The sequence below is a fragment of the Cavia porcellus genome, unplaced genomic scaffold (assembly GCF_034190915.1).
Source record: "Cavia porcellus strain 051 isolate PalLab524CR breed Dunkin Hartley unplaced genomic scaffold, mCavPor4.1 scaffold_6, whole genome shotgun sequence".
Taxonomy (NCBI): Eukaryota; Metazoa; Chordata; class Mammalia; order Rodentia; family Caviidae; genus Cavia; species Cavia porcellus.
The window spans coordinates 76,498,958-76,519,199 of record NW_026947489.1 but is presented as its reverse complement, the minus strand read 5'-3'; the positions used below and the strand labels follow the sequence as shown (position 1 = coordinate 76,519,199).

The window sequence follows — 20,242 nt, the reverse complement described above, 5'->3', positions numbered from 1 at the left end:
AAGTATCTTGTCCTTAACTTGCCTCTTTACAACAGTGCCTGCCTACAGTAGCGTGCTGGGTAACGTATACTCTTCCTGTTTTGTCATGGTAACATTTGTGTGGCATTCCTTTTTGTACAGTACCCATTCCCTTTATATCTTACAGCATCACCCTTTTTATAAATTTGCATGTATATGGCCAAAGGAACAACTCCATGTTTTCTAAAAGGTTTCCTCTTCTTTGCTTTTGTGTTAGTAATTTTGGCAAATTACTAGAAGAGGGCAGTTCTAGCCAAAAGGTGTTTTTTTGTTTTTGTTTTTTTTGAGACAGTCTTCTCATTCAGTAATTCAGGTTTACCTTGAACCCACTACACAGTGTACACTGGCCTCAAACTCACAGTGATTCTCCTGCCTTAGCCTCCCTAGTGCTGAGATTACAGGTGTATGCCACCATGCTGGATTTACCTCTCATTTTGTTTTGTTGTGTGTCATTTTGGGGCAGTCTTACTATGCAGTTAAGGTTGGCCATGAGCTCACTTTGTAGCCCAGGCTGGTCTCGAACTCGAAATGAACCTCCTGCCTCAGCCTCCTGAGTGATGGGATTATAGGCATGCACTACCATGCCCAGTCATCTCTATACTTTCAAATTGAACTTTGTTTTTGTACTTCTATGGATTGTTTTTTTTTTTTTTTTTTTTTTTTAACGGGGAATCAAACTCAGGACCTTGTGTCTGCCAGGAAGGCACTGCCACTGAGCTGTATCCCTACCCAGGATTGTTTTCATAAGAGGAAATGGCCAGGTGTAATGGTGTATGCCTATAAGCCCAGCACTTGGGAGGCAGAGGGAGGAGGCTTACCACAAGTTCAAGGCCAGCCTGAATTACAGAGCAAGGTCCTATCTCAAAAGGTCTCCCCCCCAAAAAAAGAAAAGTAGAGAAACTTCATGTTTAAAACCTACCATAAAGAGTACAATTACTGGAAATTCTAGTTATGGAAACTTTGAATAAACTAAATCAAATGGAAGATGATGTTTGCTTTGACTTTACTGTCATGTAATATCTACATAATAAAAAATGGAAGGAGCCAAGTATGGTGATACATACCTGAAATCCCAGCCCTTGGAAGGCTGAGGCAAGAGGATCCTTGCAAAATTGAGGCCAGCCTGGACTATAAAATGAGCTCAAAGCCATCCTGGACTACATAGCAAAACCTTGCCTCAAAAAGCTACCCTTCCCCGCTAAAAAAGCCCCAAAATGAAACAAAATAGTGGTTTTGTTTTGGGAGTTTTTTGGCAGTACGGGGGACTGAACACAGGACCTGGTGCACTGAACTACTTTCCAGCCCCATTTTGTTTTTGATTTTAAATAAGATCCCATTAAATTGCTCACGTTGAGCTCAAATTTGTGATCATCCTGCCTCAGCCCGAGAGTGGTGGAATTACAAGTGTGCAACACTACACCAGGCTTAATTTATTAATGTGGTAGTACTGTAGGCAGTTTGTTTAGTAATGTTTTAAAGAAGTAGCAAGTTAAGCTAGATGCAGTGTTACATCCCTGTAACCCAAGCTACTAGGGAGGATAAAGTAGGAGGATGGCAAGCTCAACTTGCTGAGAGTCTATTGAAATCTCAGAATGCAGCTCAGTGGTAGAGTTCTTTCCTAGCATCCTTGAAACCCTGGAGTTCAGTGCCCATCACTACAGAAATATATATAAATAAATTTAAGTATTGTAGTCGTACCACTTGAGAGGCTAGGTGAAAGGATCCTTTGAATCTAGGAGTTCAACATGAGGCTACAGAACAGAGTCAGCCTCCATCCCCAAAACAAAAAACCCAACCAGCTCTGTCATATTTTGAAATTGTGTTTTTTGCTTTTTTTCCTCTTTGAAATAAAATGGATTTGAAAAACAAAGCAAAACCCCAACCAAAACAAAGTTGGGCATGAGGGTATACCATGGGAGACTGAGACAGGCAGACTGCAAATTTGAACCCAGCCTGGGCAACTTGGCAAGTCCCTGTCTCAAAGTAGAAAATAAAGGTTACACAATGTAGCTAAGTGTGAAGGCTTTGGCTTCATTCCCCAGTATCAAAAAACAAAAACCTGCCAGGTGTGGTGGCACATGCCTATAATCCTAGCATTTGGGAGGCTGAGGAAGGAGGACTGCTGTGAGCTCAAGACCAGCTTGGACTACATAGTGATTTCAATCTATAAAACAATGAAAAAAGCAATGACAGTGCCAAAAGATGGGTTATATGAGTAGGGGAGTAAGTTTTAACTTCAACAAGCACCATTAGTTATTTCCTATAAAGATTCACCAGAAAACTTCAGCTCGAAGACAAGTCCCTTCTATACAGAAAATTCTGAAACTCAATAAAGGAGACAATTTCACATAGCACCACAGGTCCCAGCTCAATTTTTCACATTATGCATATTCAAGATCTTTTCAATAAACACATGGTCTAAGGCTTCAATTTGACCTCTTTCTTATTCCTGGATTCCAGAACCATGTGTGCTCAATACTGCATCTCCTATGCTGATGTTGAAAAAGCTCATACCAACATTCAAGATTATGTACACCTCACACCAGTGCTAACAAGCTCCATTTTGAATCAAGTAGCAGGGCGCAATCTTTTCTTCAAATGTGAACTCTTCCAGAAAACTGGATCTTTTAAGGTAAAAATCCCTTTTGTTATTGTATTCAAGTATATTTGTTTTCTAGTCCCTTAGCTTATAAATTTATTTGGTTTTCCTGACCACCCATGAGATAGGGTGAATTAAATACCTTTTTTTTTTTTATTTAATACCTTTTTTACAGCTAAAAGTTTACAGGATTTTTCAAGTCCTAGTTATTTCACATTAGTGTTGAAAAATTTTTATACAATCTAAAAATTCCTTAGAATCACATATTTATGATTTATCCAGATAACTTATGTTTTGCATAATAACATTTATTGCCCAAACTAGGATACTTGACAATCAAAAACAGAAATCCTAATGATTAAAACTAGACAATGAGCCAGGCCTGGAGTTTCAGCTACTTTGGACTATATAAATAGGAGGATTGCTTGATCCAGAAGTTCAGAACCAACCTAGGCAACTTGAAACTCTTTTGTCTCTAAAATGGGAGAAAGGTAAGCAATGAAGCTCAGTGGTGCTGCACTTGCCAGCATGTACTGAAGCCCTGGTTTCAGACCCCAGCACCACAACACAAAACAGCATCACATAGGGCTGGGGATTTAGCTCAGTAGCACAAGTGCCTGCCTGGAAAGTACAAGGTCATGAGTTCAAATCCCTGTTACCAAACAGTCACAATAGGCATCATCCAGGACTATCACTGGCAGAATGGAGAATGTGTGAGAATATACTTTGTTATACACAGCTTGCTACATACGTTGATACTTTTTGAATATAGAAGAGCTAAACCTAAATTTTCAGATAAAACCTTTTTCTATAAAAGTATTTCAGTGCCTTTTATACATAAAGGTGGACTTGTCAGCCAGGCATGGTGTTGCATTCTGGGAGGAACACAGATTTGAACCCAGTTTGGGCAACTGGGTGACTAAAAAGACCCAGTCTCAAAAGAAAAATAAAAGGGCTAGGGATGTAGCTCAGCACAAAGGCCCAGGGTTCAGTCCCCATTACTGTATACAGATGTGTATGTATACACACGTACACACAAAGATAAGACTTCTGTTTGTTAACTTGTTAGTAAAATCTTCTGACCAATTAGTTAAGCCTAAGATCCTTTCAGGAGAACCTGAACTGAAAGATCCCCACTGAGAGCTTTTTTAAAATTTTAAACTGTCTTTTATTACTCATTGCTTCTACCACGATTTACTCTTCATTCGCTCATCACACATTAAGTACTTACTTTCAGTAAATACAGGACATACATACAATATGCTTTATCCTTCACCCACACTATCTCAGTGGAAAGACAAGCTGATCAACAAATAAGCAGATGAAAAGTGTCGAGGGCAGAGGGTTTAGCTCAGCAGCACAAGTGCCTGCTTGGTAAGCTTACAGTCTTGAGTTCAATCCCTGGTACCAAAAAAAAAAAAAAAATAAAGACATACAAACAGGTGCTATGAAATAACAATAAAATGGTTATTTTTTTATTCATTTATTTTTCTGAGACAAGGTCTCACTATGTAGCTTAGGCTGGCCTTCAGCTCACTGTGTAGAACAGGGTGGCCTCAAATTCTGTACTGTTCTCTTGCCTCAGCCTCCCAAGTGATGGGATTACAAGCATGCACACCACCACCCAGTTTTGAAATGGTTACCTTTGACCAAGAGAAGTTGAACAGGTGATATTTGTTCCAAGTTTTACTCGTTATATACAGGGAGTTAGGGGAAGATGGGGATGTTGAGCTAACCTAGGAGGAAAACTAGAAACAATTTAGGCTATAGCCATGAAAGAGCAGATATTTTAGAAAGGCTGCAACCAGCTGGGTGATGTGGCATATGCCTGTAATCCTAGCAATTAGGACGCTGACAGAGGAAGATTGCCCCAAGTTTGAGAATAGCCTGGGCTACATAGTTCAAGGTTACATACCAAGCCTTATCTCAGAAAACAAACAGGCCTCAACACAGAAGAAACTTACACTTTTATCTTACAGAACAAAATAGTCCATAAATGACTACGTTTGTGTTTTTAAAAGGTCATGGGGGTGGGGTGTCTCTTTGACACAGGGTTTTACTATGTAGTTCAAGATGGCCTGAACTCACTTTGTAGCCCAGGCTGGCCTCGATCTCCTGGCAACCCTCCTGCCTCAGCCTCTCAAATACTGAGATTATAGGCTTGTGCCACTTCACCTAACAATCACTTTTATATCCAGTGAAAATAACAAATGAGTGATCTCTGAGGCAGTGTCAGTTGAGGTTTGCTAACATGAAGTCTCTCATGCTGGACAAGGTGAGAGCCTGGGAGAGTAGGATTCTAAGTCTGAGGCCCATCTGAGCAACCTAGAGACCCTGTCTCAAAATATAAGGGCTAGGGATACAGCGCAGCAGTCTCTGGGTTCAGTCCCCAGTGTGCATACACAGGACCACATACATACACAGTTGGGTTGAGTGTATACCTCAGTGATAGGGCACTTACCTAGGATGTGCCTGGGTTTTATTTCTAGCACTTACAGGAGACAGGGGACTAGCAGGCCAGAATTCCCGGGGGCATTGTTATAAATGATAGCTCTATGTGGTACTACCCTTGAAGACCTTCCAGTAGAACAAAATGGATGGATGAAAGCAGTAAATTGATGATCCCAACATTGCTCACCAATGATAGTGAACCTTTTAAGAGCTTTCAGCAACAAAAAGCCCGCTGTGGCACAAATGCTATAGGTTGACCACCACTGGCCTAGGCTAGTGTGTTTCTTAGTTTTTAACGAAGTTTAAAAACTGAAAACACAGGGGCTGGGGATTTAACTTAGTGGCATAAGCACCTGCCTTGCAAGCAGGCGGTCATGAGTTCGATCCCCGGTACCGATAAAAAGAAAAGAAAAAGAAAAAAAAAAAAAAAAAACTGAAAACACTGAAACGTTAAAATAGAAGGGCTGAAGCTCAATGGTAAAGCCTTCGTGCCAATGTGTGTTAAGCCTTGAGTTTGAGCCACAGGACCACAAAAACATAAAACATAAGATGAAATGAGAAAGCTTATAGGAGATAAAGGTTTACATAGCTTTACAGTGTATTTTAAACATGTTACTACAAAAGTCAAAAAGAAAATTTTTAGCTTATAAAGTTAAATTAAGCTGTTAATTTATTGAAAAATACTTTTTATAAACTTACTGGGGCTTAAAGTGTACAGTGCTTGTAAAGTTTACCGCAGTGTACTGTCCTTGGCCTTCACATTCACTAGGGCGACTTCTAGTCCTGCAGACTGTGGTCATGGTGTGTGCCCTATACTAGTGGTATTTTTACCTCTTACACTGTAATGTTTGCTGTATCCTTTCTCTGTTTACATGCACAAGTACCTAATATTGTGTTGTAATTGCCTACATTTAGTTACACGCTGTGCAGGTTTAAGTCTAGAACAGTGTAATTTTGTGTAATTATCCTCTATGATGTTCACACAAGCAAACTGCCTGATGATGCACTTCTTAGAATATGTCCTCACTGCAAAGCAGTGTATGACTGTACATGAATTCACCATCCCTCTTTTCCAGATTCGTGGTGCCCTTAATGCCATCAGAGGCCTAAATGCTGCCACTTTAGGAGGGAAGCCCAAAGCTGTTGTTACTCACAGCAGCGGAAACCATGGCCAGGCTCTCACCTATGCTGCCAAATTAGAAGGTACTTGATTTTCTCAGGATTTTGGTAAAATGATCAGAAAATAGAAAATTATTAATTTCAGGAGGAGAGGTTATAGATATGGGAAGTAAACTTCTAAAGCGTCCCTACCTGACTACTAGCAAAATGTACCAGGGTTTTTTTGTTTGGTTTGGTTTTTTTGGTACAGAAATCGAACTTGCTTGCCAGGCAGGCGCTGTGTCACTGAGCTAAATCCCTGGTCTTGAAACTAAGTTTTTATGCCAAATTCTCTTGACTTACACTAACAAATTTTTCCACTCCCAGGGATTCCTGCTTATATTGTGGTGCCCCAAACAGCTCCCAACTGTAAAAAACTGGCAATACAAGCCTATGGAGCTTCCATAATATACAGTGGACAGAGTGATGAGGTGAGGAGGAAAACAGGCTTTAGTAATATCTTAATAGCCTCATTTGTCCAACCATGCTTCTTTCCTTACTGCTGCTGCTTTCTCTTCATCTCTCAGTGTTAGCATGCCCAGCCTTTTCTCTATCTATATGCACTCAAGATGGTCTCATTAATTTCAATTTAAAATAACGCCTCTACTCAATTCCAATCCTGATCTTTCCCCTTAACCCCACACGTGTATATCTGTCAGCTACTGATCATTCAAATTCTTACTTGGTCCTTTTCAGAGGCATCTCAAAGCTATGTCTAAAACCAAACTTCTGATCCCCTCCCCCCCCCCCACTGTTCCTTTCCATAATCTTTGTCATCTTAGTACATGCCAACATTTATGCTAGTTGCTGAAGGAAAATACTTTTGTTAACTCTCACACCTCACATCCAAGTCTGTCCTGCTTTCAGAACATTCCCATAATCCATCTACTGTTAATGGCCTCTATCTCCACCACCTAGATTCAGTAGCTTAACTGGTCTTTGCTTTCACCCTCACACCTCTCATCCATTTTTAAGAACATCAGAGCTACCCATTTAGTCTTAAACCTGTTCTTGTGAAATCAAATCCTTCTATTATTTCCCACCTCACAGTGAAAACCAAATTTTTTTTTTTTTTTTTTTTTTTTTTTTTTGAGATAAGATCCTGCTATGTAGCCCAGGCTGGCCTCAAAATTCACAGTGCTGCCTCAATCTCATGAGTGCTGAGATTATAGGGCTGTGCTACCACACTCAAAACTTGAAGGTGTTTGTTTAGTTTGATGCTGAGGAGACTAAACCGAGGACCTTGCTCATGCTGAGTATATTCTTCCCACTAAGATGCACTTCCCAGACAACTAAAGTTCTTGCATTACCTAAAGCCTAAATGAACTAATTTTCTATCTTTCTGATTTCATCTAACAGTTACCATCCCCAAACACACCATGCCAATCACAATACCAGCTCTTCACAAAGGTCAATCACTCCTACCTTACAATCTTGGTATTTGCTATTACCACATCCTTGGAATATTCTGCAGACTCACAGTAACTATATCTGTAATCTGGCAATTTACAAGAGGCCCTTCTTGGTCAGCCTCTGTACTACCTTCATTTAGTTTTCTCTACAGTACTTAAGACATATACCACACATTAACTTATATCCCACCTTTAAGAAGATAACACTGCGTAACAGGATATATTTTGTTCACTTCCTTATCTAGCCACAGTGACTAAACAAGTCTGACAAAAAAACAAAATGGTCAATAAACTGATAAGGGACTAAACCAAACCTTCTGAAAACTACTAGATGCAAATCAAGTTACTGTATTTTTTCAGTCTAGAGAAAAGGTTACAAAAAGAATTATGGAAGAAACAGAAGGCATCCTGGTACATCCTAACCAAGAGCCTGCAGTGATAGCTGGACAAGGAACCATTGCTCTGGAAGTGCTGAACCAGGTAAAACAGCCTAATTAGTTCCGTATTTTAGCTATTAGTAAAACTATTTGATTATAGACTCAAGTTATTTCATGTGTTGATACTAAACTTTTTATTAATTGGCCTGTTTATATTTTTACTAAAGGTTCCCTTGGTGGATGCACTGGTGGTACCTGTAGGGGGAGGAGGAATGGTTGCTGGAATAGCAATTACAGTTAAGGTGAGAAAATAGCTTCTGATGCTAAGGCTTCTTGCGTTTGGCATGGAGGATTTACTTACATCATACTGCACCGTGGAAACATCCCCCAAACCACCATTCTTTCCCAACAAATCTTGGAACCTGAGACACCAAGCCCTTCTTGTACTTCACTACGCTGTTCTTCACCTATGATTTTACAGTACAATGTTGTTACATTGAATGACACACCTTCAGTCGGTCCCCTGAATCCCTTTCACCAAACTATTATGCACAACAGGGACTACACTTCCCGAACTACCAGAACCAGTTGTGATACATACAACTTATTTTATAAAATGCTTGAAGGTCATGTTTCTGTTACATTTGTCAAACAGAAGACTTAGGTAGAAATGTATAACCTAGTAAGCCAATGTCAGCATGCACACAATGCTAAGGACAGTTACAAAGTGTCTAATATTCCTCTTCTTAGGCTCTGAAACCTAGTGTGAAGGTATATGCTGCTGAACCCTTAAATGCAGATGACTGCTACCAGTCCAAACTCAAAGGGGAATTGACCCCCAATACTTATCCTCCAGAAACTGTAGCAGATGGTGTCAAATCCAGCATTGGCACAAACACCTGGCCTATCATAAGGGATCTTGTGGATGATGTCTTCACTGTTACAGAGGATGAAATTAAGGTAAGGCTCCAACAGGAAATAATAATAGTGCTGTCACTAAGGCAATAAAGAACCTTCTGTTAAGAGTAGGAACTAATCTATGGGACCTTCCAAGTTGGTGACCTCATAACATATGGGAGGGGCTGGGGATTTAGCTCAGCGGCATAAGTACCTGCCTTGCAAGCGCATGGTCGTGAGTTCAATCCCTGATTGGGGGGGGGGGGGGAATGTAACATAGGAGTACCCTGCATGTACTGAAAAACATCTTGAAAATATTAGGAATGAAAGCTGTGTGCGTGCTTTATTGCTAAGCATACACACACTGCAACATGAAAAGTCAAACTGAGTATACATCCTTTTTGGTCCTTTAGAACTGAACCTTCTGGACTTTGCCCTTCTCATAGCTCACCTAACTGCACTTCCTCCTCTGCCAACAGTATGCAACCCAGCTTGTGTGGGAGAGGATGAAACTGCTCATTGAACCTACAGCTGGTGTTGGAGTAGCCGCTGTGCTGTCTCACAACTTTCAAACAGTTTCTCCAGAAGTAAAGAATGTTTGTATTGTGCTAAGTGGTGGAAATGTAGACTTAACCTCCCTAACTTGGGTGAAGCCAGCTGAGAGGCCAGGTCCTTATTAGCCATTCATCTGTGTAAAACAAAGAGATGTGATTATCTTTACATACGTGAAATTATTGTTTTCCATATTCTCTTAGTTTTCAAAATCCTAATGGAGAATGTATTTCAGTGAGATTTAATAAAGTTGCAGTAGAATAACTTCCATACTTAACTGTGACATTTGTTAGGCCAAAAATAGGGCACCAAATGACAGGCTAAAGCAGAAACCACAAACTGCCCCACCACAAATTATAGGCTCCCATCCTGGAAGTGCTAACTGGCATCAGTAAGGTAGAATCCATTATTCCATGTCCACTTCAGGCACTGTTGAAGAAATCTTACTTTTCACCCATGGGACTGGTTCTGATACATATGGATCATAAGTCCATTTGGGGAAAACACGTTTATAGAGGTTCATCAGTACTGTGTCCTGAGATTTTAGCTTCCCATCAAAAGTACACTTCATGTGGCCATGGGTACCTAGAAAGAAAACAGCACGTTAGTTGGGTATGGTGGTACACATGTAAAATTCCAGCACTCAGGAAGCTGAGGCAAGAGGATCTTGCTCAAGTTCAAGGTCAGCCTGAACTACACAGTGAGTTTAAGGCTGGCCTGAACATGCCAGCAACTTTAGAGCCTAACACAGTATAATCACAAGTTCAAACCCAGGCAAATAACTTAGCAATTCCTTATCCCAAAATAAAAAACCAAAAGAGGGCTGGAAATATAATTCAATACAAAGGCCCTGGAGTTGATCCTTAATACCACACAATCCATTTTTTAAAATCTTTTTCCAGTTTTTTTAATTACAACTTGTTGTAGTACATAATGATCACATTCTTCATGTGGAGCTAGCACATGCATCTTAACTTTTAACCACCTCCCCTCACCTCCCTCCATCTCTTGGCCCCCTCCCCTTTCCATTTATCAAAAAAAAAAAAAAAACTTGTTTATTTTTTGTTTTACTTATAATTAGTTCATTAAAAATAAAAAGGATTAGGGGTATAACTCAGTGATTGAGCATATTTGCTTTTCCCCCCCAACAGGGGGGAAAAAAAGAGAAAATTTAAAACAGTGAACTTCAAACCCAATGCTTCTTTGGTAGAAGTGGAGAAATCTAGGTAAGGTCCCAAATTCCCTTACCTAAAGGCTCTTTGATGTGTCCCCTGCGGCCCCACTTTGTCCTCAGTTCCACCGGTTTAAACCATAATACATCCTCTTAAAACACAGAGAAGACCAAGATAAATATACTCATAAATGTAAGCCCAACCATCACATCACAAAAAGGCAATCAGATCCCATCCTCCTTCATACCTACCTACCTCTATTGAAGAACATGTATCGCACTACTGCCATCTTAGTAAAAATTTTGAAGGGATGACCACTCAGAACAACTCTCTTGATGACCATTCTGTCTGGATCCACTGACAACAGATGTCCTGTAGCAACAAGGCTGTGCATTCCTAAAGGGGAAAGGAAAAGTTATTCAGGGTCTACAGTCTCATGTAATTATCTAGTCCATCCATTTAAAGATAGTTCATAGGTAAGATTTTCTTGGAGAAATCTTAGAATTAATATGCACTATGATCCCCCCACTTTGCCCACTGGCAAAGTTCACTAAATGATATTCCTACTGAGTCTGTGCTCAAACCTATCCTAAATATAGCACTCTAAACAACCTCTACTGATTAGCTAAGAGTTGCAAACAGCAGAAAACAAAGTTTATCATCCCTGACTTATAACCACTGGGAGGCCAAGACTGAAAATAATTACTTTTTCTATACTGTTTGGCTCCAAATCAAAATACAAAGATATAATAATCATATTAAGGACAGGTAAGGCTATTCACTCCTATGAACTCAACTCACCGTTGCTTTTCTGCTTGAAAAGAAGCACAGATGCAGGAGGAAAAGTAATTGGTGCATATACTGTTGCCACCAAGGCTGCATCAGCAGTCAGAAACCTCTGAAATTTGTGTTTATCCGCTGCCATGATAAAGGTTAAACCAAAAACATTGTGAGAAACCATAAGGAAAAACTTTATCACAGCACTTTTTTCCCCCAGTATTGGTGATTGAACCCAGGGCCTCACACATGCTAGCCAAGCACTCAGCTATACCTCCAGCCCAAATGCCAAACTGCAACTCAAACTGAAAGCAGCCTGGGCTCTTTGCCCCACTAATTCTTAGTAATTTTTCCTGTCTCAGTACTACTAAAAAAAATGTAACTCAGTCCTGTCATTTTTCAACTAGGGACAGATATCTTGGGGACCAAACTATACTTGGGTTTCAAAAAGTTCTCCAGGTGATTCTGCCTATCACTCCTACCTCATTTGAAAATCAGTGCTTTGAGACTCCCTCTGCTAAATCATCAGCCCTTAATCTTGAGCAGGGACTGGAAAACATTTATTGGAAAGAGCCAGATAATACAACTTTTCCAGAGCACCATCAATTTGTTTTCATCTTTTCTACCATTGCTAAGGGCTGAAAAAGCTAAGGTTATCTTCAAAGGCTACTGAATTAGTGGGCAACATATCTTGCTACTCCTAATATGTAGGAGCACAATCATTTGTGCCACACAAATGTCCCTGGCTATGCCTTTCCAAATTCTCATCTAGTCGCAACACCTTGAAATTCACACTTTACCTAATTCTGGGCCACACCCTGCCTCTATTACTTCACAATGGCACTGGCACACTAGAAACCAACTTCCCACACGGTGACACATTCTTTTTCATAAAGCTGCTGACTCTGATTCAAAACCTACTGAACAAATACTCATGCCAAAGAAGCCTCAGTAACAGATGTTGCATCATGGCGATGCTTCAGATAGGTTCAGACATTATGAATAAAAACATCACTGGCTCCTAAGTCAGAGTACTCAACTGTGTATTCTGCACTTTCCCACGCACTTCCCAAATAGTCAGTTTCCTAAAAGATATTAAAATGGACCAGAACCGAGACACTTCCCCTCTTCTAACCTGCAGTGTGCTGAGAGAATAAAGGTGAGGCTCGGAAACGTCTGAATCCACAATGGAAAATCAGTTCCTCTTTGGCTTTCACGGGTTCAGTGTTTCCAGGGTTCCGGCTCACCACCATGTTCAATACTGACATCTGAGGACAAAATAAGAAAAAAATTTATAGTCTAGGAATACAATAACCTAACCTGAAGTAGGAATACAGTAACCTAACCTGAAGTAAGATAAACAGATCTGACAATGATAATTAATAGCAGATGGTAAATGATAGGATACATATTTATCCTCTAGCAACAACTATCCTTAGGGTTGAACATCAGTTCATCAGAGTTTTCATGAACTCTTTTAAATTGGCTTACCTTCCTGCATCTAACATGAAAAAGGTCAACACCTGCCATAAAATCATCAGCCTTCAAATCATCTTAAAGAAGTCTCAGAATGACAGAATGACTACATCACAAAGATGCTTCAGATAGGTTCAGACATTGTGGGTTATAACCATCATTGACTCCTCTTTTGTTCTTTGATCATAATGGCACATTCTGCATCCCAGTGATCAAATGTCATGAAGGGATTGGAAAGTTTCTTAACTCCTCATTCCCACAACACCTGATTTACCTTCTGTTCATGAAGTAGCAAAGAAAATGCAATCAAGGGTGCTCCTCGCCTGAAGTCCTCAACCACTGAGACAGGGACTTCAGAGACATGAAGTGTGACATACCAGCCAACCTGCCAGACATAGAAAACAATCAGTATTCCCCTAACGTCTAATAATGATGAAACATTTCTCCAAATCCATTAAGTTTCTCAAACTACCCTAAAATCAGCCTGACTCTTCAAGATTGCTTCACACAGATACCTTAGTTTCTTCAGTTTACAGCTCTGATGCCCCTTTGTTCATAGTATCACTTTTATCTATGACTTAGTGGTTCCCCAAATTTAATTATGAACAATACAAAACTAAGCATTCATGCCAAGAAGAGTAAAGCGCAGTGATGTGGTAACCAATTATAGGATGGATAAATAAAGGCAAATACCTCAGCCCCTTCAGCCTCTTTTTCCTCAATCTCTTTAAAGATGCATTTCCTAGTATTAGCAAAGTTCTGAAACTGAAAGATACGAGCATAATCTCGAGGAAGGTTTTCCTTAGGATCCCATGGAGATGTCCGAAAGCTCTTGAGGCCTCTGTATTTCTGAAATCTAAGATACAGGAGATTTTGTTGTAAAAAAGAGAGGGAGGAAAAAAAAAAAAAAAGAGCTCTAACGGATATAACAGCAAGTATGTTTAGGGGTGTTAAATAGCTGACTATATTAATGTTTTTGGATCATTGAACACAGCTGTTTGCAGTCTCTCTGTTTGAATGTCTACTTTGTATTCTTTGATACTGTGATTTGAGCAACTATTTCCAAGATGATAATATGTAATCTATTAACAGGTGATTTCTTACTGTTATGTTTTTTTTTTTTTGTAGTTCTGTATTATGTGTAATCTTACACTGCTTTGTTTTGTTTTGTTTTGTGTTTTTCTCTTTTTCCTCTTAAATAAAATAAAATAAAAAGATACAGGAGATTTTAAAGAAACTAAGAGTTTATATGGTGCTATGCAAGGCTCATACCACCTCTAAACTACTACCGTAGCTTAAAAGAACTCTAGTCATTATCTCAAAATACCCTAAAATCTTAAATCAAGATCACATACTAAAACAGCTTTTAACAAGTTATTTCACAACCATACTAAAGTGTTGCACTAATTAAAGACAAAATTACAGTGGCTCCCTCATGTATCAAGGAATTGCTCTTTAACATAACAAACAAGAGTCTTGTTAATAGTTTTACCACTCTAATAAACCATATATATATATATATATATATATATATATATATATATGGTTTAACTTCTCTGGCTTTACTCAGATTCTCTTTCAGAGCAAACACAATCATCTACATCTTCATACTTTTATTTTTGCTTTTATACTAAAATTCCCCAAAAGTCTTCAAACATTACATTTAACTGAATATTAGCTCCTGTAGGAAGTATTTGCTAAATGAACCCTAGTAGTTCTCCTTCATTACAGTCCTATAACATTAGTCTATACTGCAGTCTAGAGCATGGTACATATAAGGCACGTCACCTTCCCATGTAGAATGTTAGCCTTCAGGAGCAAGGACAATGTGTTTTCTTTTCTATCACCTTGACATAGTTCTGACTTATATAAATTTTAAATAAAAGCTTGTTTGAATTTAAACTAGTTGACTAACCGAATTCTAGCAGGCACATCACGAGGTGTGTCTATTTCATCTGGAAACATCTCTTCCATTCTTTCTTGTTTATATTTCTCCAACATTTTTTCCTCAGCCTCCTCATCCATTTTTTCATCATACAAATCATCATGCACAGACTCCCCTATTGTCATAGTTTCACATTCCTCCACTTCTTCTTCTTCACTACTCTCATACTGTAAAACAATGGACAATACTGTAATTACCTCAGAAATAAAACAACCTATCTCTACCCTAAAGACCATTAAGCTAAGAATAAAATAATTTTACTAAACATCCAGTCCCAACCAATATAAATTCTAATGAAAAGTCATACAATAAAACTCTTAGCTAGGCATGATTGATGGTGCATGCCTGTAATTCCAGCACTTGAGAGGCTGAAGCAAGAAGACTGCCCCAAATCTGAGGTCAAGCTACATTATACAGTGAGATCCTATCTCCAGATATCAAAACAAAACTTTTCCCCTAGTAACAATAGTCATTCCTAAGAAGCTGACCAGATATATCTTTAAAGGTCAGGACTGCATGATGGTTTATGCCTATAATCTTAGCACTCATGGGAGGCTGAGGCTAGGATATTTGGTTCAGCAGTGCAAGTACTTGGCTGGCAAGTGCAAGGTTGTGAGTTCAATCCCCATTTCAGAAAAGAGAAGCTGGGGATTTGGCTCAGCGGCATAAGCGCATGCCTTGCAAGCAGATGGTTGTAAATTTGATCCCTGGTACCAAAAAAAAAAAAAAAAAGAAGAAAAGACAAGACTTTGAATTTGAGTCTAACCTGGGCAATTTAGCAACTCAGTGAGACCCTGTCTAAATAAAAATTGAAAAAGGTCTGGGGAAGCAGCTCAGCAAGAAGGACCTGGCTTTAATCCCCAAGACAACAACAACAACAAAAAAAATAAAGGTAAGGATTGCATTTTGTCTTCTGTTTAGAGCTATATATGAAAGTGGCCTAAAAAAAAAAAAAAAAAAAAGAAAGTAGCCTAAGGGCCTTACCTGAGAGTCCTCTTCCATAAAATCCTCATGTTTTATATCATCATAGTCCTCTCCTTCCCCATCACTTTCACCACCCTCATCCAAAATCCATTCAGCTTGGTAACTGGACGTTCCTTTGGGAACCTTCTTTACCACCTTGGAACTTTCCTTCAACAAGTCTATAAAAGCACAAATAAGTAAGTTTTGTATCTCCTTACTCCCATCACTCAGTTTTCTCTCCTAGCAAGTTACTAGAAATTGCTGCCAACATAGGAAAGTAGCAGATGTCATAAACAGGACACAATACTCCCCAATTTAATTTAGCTGTCTCATAAGTAGCAATGCACATTTAAATAAATGTTGCAATGGAGCTGAAGTTGTTTATTTGTTCACTATAAAACAGTGACAGATATTTGAGAAATAAAGCTGTGTCCTGTGTTTGCTTAGTGTAATCATACAGCATTTGATAAAGGAGACTCATGACCTCCTCTATGTGTGCAAACAGCTATGAACAGCCAGATGAAAACTCCAATTTCAGGTCAAATGAGTAACAAATTTGTCACTACCAACCCTTTGCCTCACTCAGCTCCTCTTCAGTAGGCCAGGTTTGCTCCCCATCCATCGGATCTGGGATAACCTCTGTTTGCAAAGACTCCTGTCTGCTAGGGTCTGCCTTCATTAGAACCTTAAGGTCTTCCATATCAGCTACAGCATCTGTAGTACAAACCTGAAAACCAGAGGAGGTATTAGCCAGTCAAGTATTAACCAAAAATCTAACACAGCAACCAGAAACATCCAGAAATATCTGTCATCATATAGATGCATAAAATAGTCAAAACCTGTTAAAATTTTGCAAATGGCCAGTTCTTAACATTTTAACTCTGTACCCCTGCTTGGCTCTTGAGGCCTTTCACAATCTGCTTATTGTATTTCTCCTCATAAGCTGCTTTCTTCAAAATTCTAAGAAATTCCTACATCACTGTGCCAGATTTCATATTATCTCAATCTTTAAACATCCACTTTCACTTTTGCTCAACTCATAAATCCTAACTCATCCTTCTCAGCACCAGACTTAACTCTAATCGCCACTATAGAACTTTCTCCATTTCCACAGCAAGTCTGTACTTTAACCATGGCCTATCTTAACCTTTATTTCACAGGTTGTTATAGTTTGTCTAGATGTTCCCCAAAGCCTCATGTGGGGCTTTTTCAGAGGTGGCTGAATCTAGTGCATGCTGCTGGGATTAAAGGTGTACGATAAATCATTCCACCACTTGATCTGTCATAGTCTGGTTAAGGGCATGAGTGCTACATGCACCTTAGGGCGGGTAGCCCACATACAACGTAAGCTCCACCTTGTTGCTTTTGCTCTTCTGCCATCATGAAGAGTTGCCCCTCTGCCATGTGCTATCCTACAAACTGTGTCCTTTAACTTTGGGTGTCAAATCTTTTGTGTCAGCAACCAGAGAAAAATAACCAAGACACTGGTGCTTGCCATGTTTTTGATTTAAGTAAGTTCCTTGACAAAAGTAACCACATTTGTGTTTCTTCTATAAACTCAGAGCCAGTTATGGTGAGTAAATATAATTTATTAATATACTTGTAACTGACTACTGCCTTATTTTGAACTAGTGGTTTCTTCAAAGTGCACAGACTACTTTCACTGAATTTAAATTTCTATCTCACTGGGCTTGGTGGTATATACCTTCAGTTCCTGCACTCTTGAGAATCTGAGGCAAAAGGATCACAAGTTCAAGCCCAGCATGGACAACTTAGTGAGACCCTGTCTCAAGAATTAAGCAAGTAAAACTGAGGTGGGACTAGGAATTAACAGTGCAGAAACCCTGGTTCCAATTTGTAGTACTGCCAAAAAATAACATTGCATCCTACACCAACCTTCTTATGACTCTACATGATTTTTTTATTCTTTTTTAAAAGCAGCACTGGGGATCAAATCCGGGCCTTGCATGTGTTGGGAAAGTGTGATGAGCTGCTGCTAGGCCCTAAACATGTACATACTTTTGGGTTCAATCCTGAGTATCCTTCCCAAAAGTCAACATAAAGTACCACATGATCCACTAACCCCTGCAATCCTAGCACTTAAGAGGCTGAGCTGGGATTACAAATTGGAGACCTCTCTGGACTATATAATGGTATCATCTCAAAAACAACAAAAAACATCAATTCTGAATTGCAAGGTGGTATGCACCTGTAGTCCCAGCTATATGAAAAGAATGAGATATGAGACAAATACGTAGGCCCAGAAATTCAAGACCAGCCTGGACAACATAGCAAGAGTGTATCTCAAAACAAAACATTAATCTTACCTCCATCACCATGCCTGGATCCTTCAGAGATTTAATCACTCTAGGATTTAAAGGGAAAGGGTCCATAGGGGCATCAATCTGTTTCATCTGAAAATCACCATGTCCAACAATATGCAGCAAGCTATTTACATTCAAATTCTGCCCACGAACATAGCCTGAAATTTTCAAGGTGCCCACCAATTTATTCTGTTCACCAGGCACAAAATCAGCAGCATGTGCAAACAAGTAGGCCCGACGATCTCGAAAAGCAAGATGTCTTTGTTTTTGGTTAGCCAACTGTCTAAGCAGCAACTGTGCCTCTTGCTGAGTGTCTAACAGAAAAAGTTTATCATCAGGAAAGCGCTTCTCCACTACTTTACTTAGCTTCTTTCTGGAATCTACCTGCTTCTTCGGTGGGAGGCAAGAAACCCCTTGGACAGCAAGTGCTGTAAGCAAAAGAAGAAAGGCTTCATTACATGAAAATCTTGCTGTAGTTCACAAACTAACACACACCTAACAGTTCTGGGATCCTAGAGTTCTCTAGAAACCTAACACCTAGGTACCTTAAAGAGGTTTCACTGAAACCAAACTTCATATCTTTCTTGTTCTGGTTAATGGACATCCCAGAAATAAAAAAGTACCTTGATTGATAATTTGTAATTAAATGATTAAGTTTAATTTGTACATGTACATTCCAACACCAACTAAATACAACTCATCAGTTTTATTCTGAGTCAGATGCCAGACATAGTGCCTAGAAAATGACAAGTGCACAACAAATGCTAATTCACTTTCTTCCCTGGCTTCCAATATCCCAACTCACTTACTATGGGTAGGAAGGCCCTGAGCAAAGAGGCAGGAAAGGCAGTAATCCCCAGTGCTGTCCCAGCCTTCTAATGGATCAAGGAGGAACAGGATGGTATCAGCCACTTTAGCCATGTCTAATACAGTGTGCAGATCCCCTAGAAATAGAAGATACTATAAGAAGTAGTGATTGGCACAAACATACTATACTCAGGAAATATTACTGGTACTCAAACATAAGGTTGGAGAAATACTGTATTCACTAACCTGGCTTTGCAGATGTAAAAAACCATCGATGTTTCAATTGGGGGCACAGCAGCATAAAACGATGGGTTCTCTCCCATTCCTGCACGTGCACTGTTCCCACGTTCCTATCCTGAAGCAGGTGAAGGGCTTCAAGCAAAGAAATTCTGTTATGCAAAGGCACCACCAGCACCTGGTGAGGAGCCCCATCTTTGCTGCCTAGCTGTCTCTTCTCTGCCAGAACCTGTGGATAGAAAAGGATCAGAAAAATCTCTGTAATTCGCTCTAGTATTATATTTCCAACAGAACAGATGCACTCACTTCTGTCTTTTTCCTTTTTATCGGTACCAGGGATTGAACTCACGACTGCCTGCTTGCAAGGCAGGCGCTTCTGCCGCTGAGCTAAATCCCCAGCCCCCAATGCACTCACTTCTAAACAGCACTTTGCTGATTAAAGGCCGCATGTAAGTCGGAGGTAGGAAGTGGCAGAAGCATGGACTGAAGCAAAGAACGCTCTAGCCAGAGTTTAGACCTGGAGGGCCGACGTGTGCCTCTGGCGCTGTTCTCCGTCTTCAGCCCCTTCCAGGGTTGTTTCCCGAGTTCAAGTATCCACCTAGAAAGGGAGAGAAGCCACACCACCTCCCGAACTCCTCTCACCGCCTCTTTTTTCTGCTTTCGCAGCTGGCTGGCTCGATGTCTCTGGTCGACTCTGCTGAGCTCTCTTCTCACCTTCTTGCACAGGACTTTCAGTCCTACACGGCCTGAGGGAGCGATTAGGAAGGACTGTAATATTCGATAAGAGAAACCCAACAAAGGGGAACCCTTTTTCGGCCCTAACAACTGGCCTTTCTTGCGGGTCCCAAGCCAGAGACTGTAGCCCAATCGAGGCCTGGCTGAAGCAGTTAACTAACAACCCTTTCTACCCTGTCACCTCACCCTTGCCGTCCCGCTGTGCGGATCCTCGACCCCGATGCCGCCCGCCTTTATGAGCTTTATTATGTTGCTTAAGCGGGCCAGACCGGTGGGCTGCCATGCTACCGCTCACGTGCGGTAAGTCAGCAGTACTTCCGGACCAAGCCGAGCGCTTCCGGT

General features: G+C 40.1%; 2 protein-coding genes and 2 non-coding genes across 34 annotated transcripts in view; 1 reads left to right on the top strand and 3 right to left on the bottom strand.

Moving 5' to 3' along the window:
* Srr (serine racemase) overlaps nt 1-9,728 on the top strand; it is a 19,769-nt gene extending 10,041 nt beyond the window's left edge. For 18 of the 29 annotated variants that reach the window (XM_063249653.1, XM_063249659.1, XM_063249671.1 and 15 more), the window contains 7 exons: nt 2,479-2,650; nt 6,145-6,271; nt 6,554-6,657; nt 7,999-8,118; nt 8,243-8,317; nt 8,766-8,975; nt 9,392-9,728. In XM_063249653.1, coding sequence (XP_063105723.1) covers nt 2,479-2,650; nt 6,145-6,271; nt 6,554-6,657; nt 7,999-8,118; nt 8,243-8,317; nt 8,766-8,975; nt 9,392-9,592 — 1,009 coding nt within the window. In that variant the 3' untranslated portion in view covers nt 9,593-9,728. Of the gene's footprint in view, nt 1-2,478; nt 2,651-6,144; nt 6,272-6,553; nt 6,658-7,998; nt 8,119-8,242; nt 8,318-8,765; nt 8,976-9,325 lie in introns of all 29 variants that reach the window. The other 11 variants (XM_063249677.1, XM_063249674.1, XM_063249675.1 and 8 more) reach the window with 3 other exon arrangements.
* Nucleotides 9,690-20,242, bottom strand: Tsr1 (TSR1 ribosome maturation factor). Of its 3 annotated transcripts, none has more exons than XM_063249648.1 (15): nt 20,087-20,242; nt 19,808-19,911; nt 19,175-19,394; nt 18,931-19,065; nt 18,125-18,549; nt 16,368-16,524; nt 15,819-15,976; nt 14,805-15,001; nt 13,583-13,745; nt 13,164-13,274; nt 12,549-12,681; nt 11,438-11,554; nt 10,892-11,032; nt 10,713-10,787; nt 9,690-10,049 (listed from the first exon to the last, which is right to left on the bottom strand). In XM_063249648.1, exons 1-15 carry the CDS (start codon nt 20,181-20,183, stop codon nt 9,871-9,873), a joined length of 2,412 nt encoding a protein of 803 aa, XP_063105718.1. In that variant the 5' UTR covers nt 20,184-20,242; the 3' UTR covers nt 9,690-9,870. The 3 variants fall into 3 exon arrangements, 2 of the variants coding, with proteins under 2 accessions (XP_063105718.1, XP_063105719.1); XR_010047794.1 differs by having other exon boundaries at nt 9,954-10,049; nt 10,888-11,032; XM_063249649.1 differs by lacking the exons at nt 19,808-19,911; nt 20,087-20,242 and adding an exon at nt 19,581-19,790.
* Nucleotides 12,349-12,439, bottom strand: LOC111756790 (small nucleolar RNA SNORD91 family). Its single transcript, XR_002791207.1, has one exon. It is a non-coding gene; the product is annotated as a small nucleolar RNA SNORD91 family (small nucleolar RNA).
* On the bottom strand, nt 12,966-13,061 carry LOC111756791 (small nucleolar RNA SNORD91 family). The gene has a single exon (XR_002791208.1). It is a non-coding gene; the product is annotated as a small nucleolar RNA SNORD91 family (small nucleolar RNA).

Bases quoted from the DNA above. Each gene is read 5' to 3' on its own strand.
- Tsr1 (XM_063249648.1), bottom strand. From the start codon at position 20,183: ATGGCAGCCCACCGGTCTGGCCCGCTTAAGCAACATAATAAAGCTCAT. The intron at 18,550-18,930 runs GTAAGTGAGTTG...TTTTGCTTACAG, and splicing joins TCAGGGCCTTCCTACCCATA to CACTTGCTGTCCAAGGGGTT. The intron at 15,977-16,367 runs GTTGGTAGTGAC...GTGCTTTTATAG, and splicing joins GGAGCTGAGTGAGGCAAAGG to ACTTGTTGAAGGAAAGTTCC.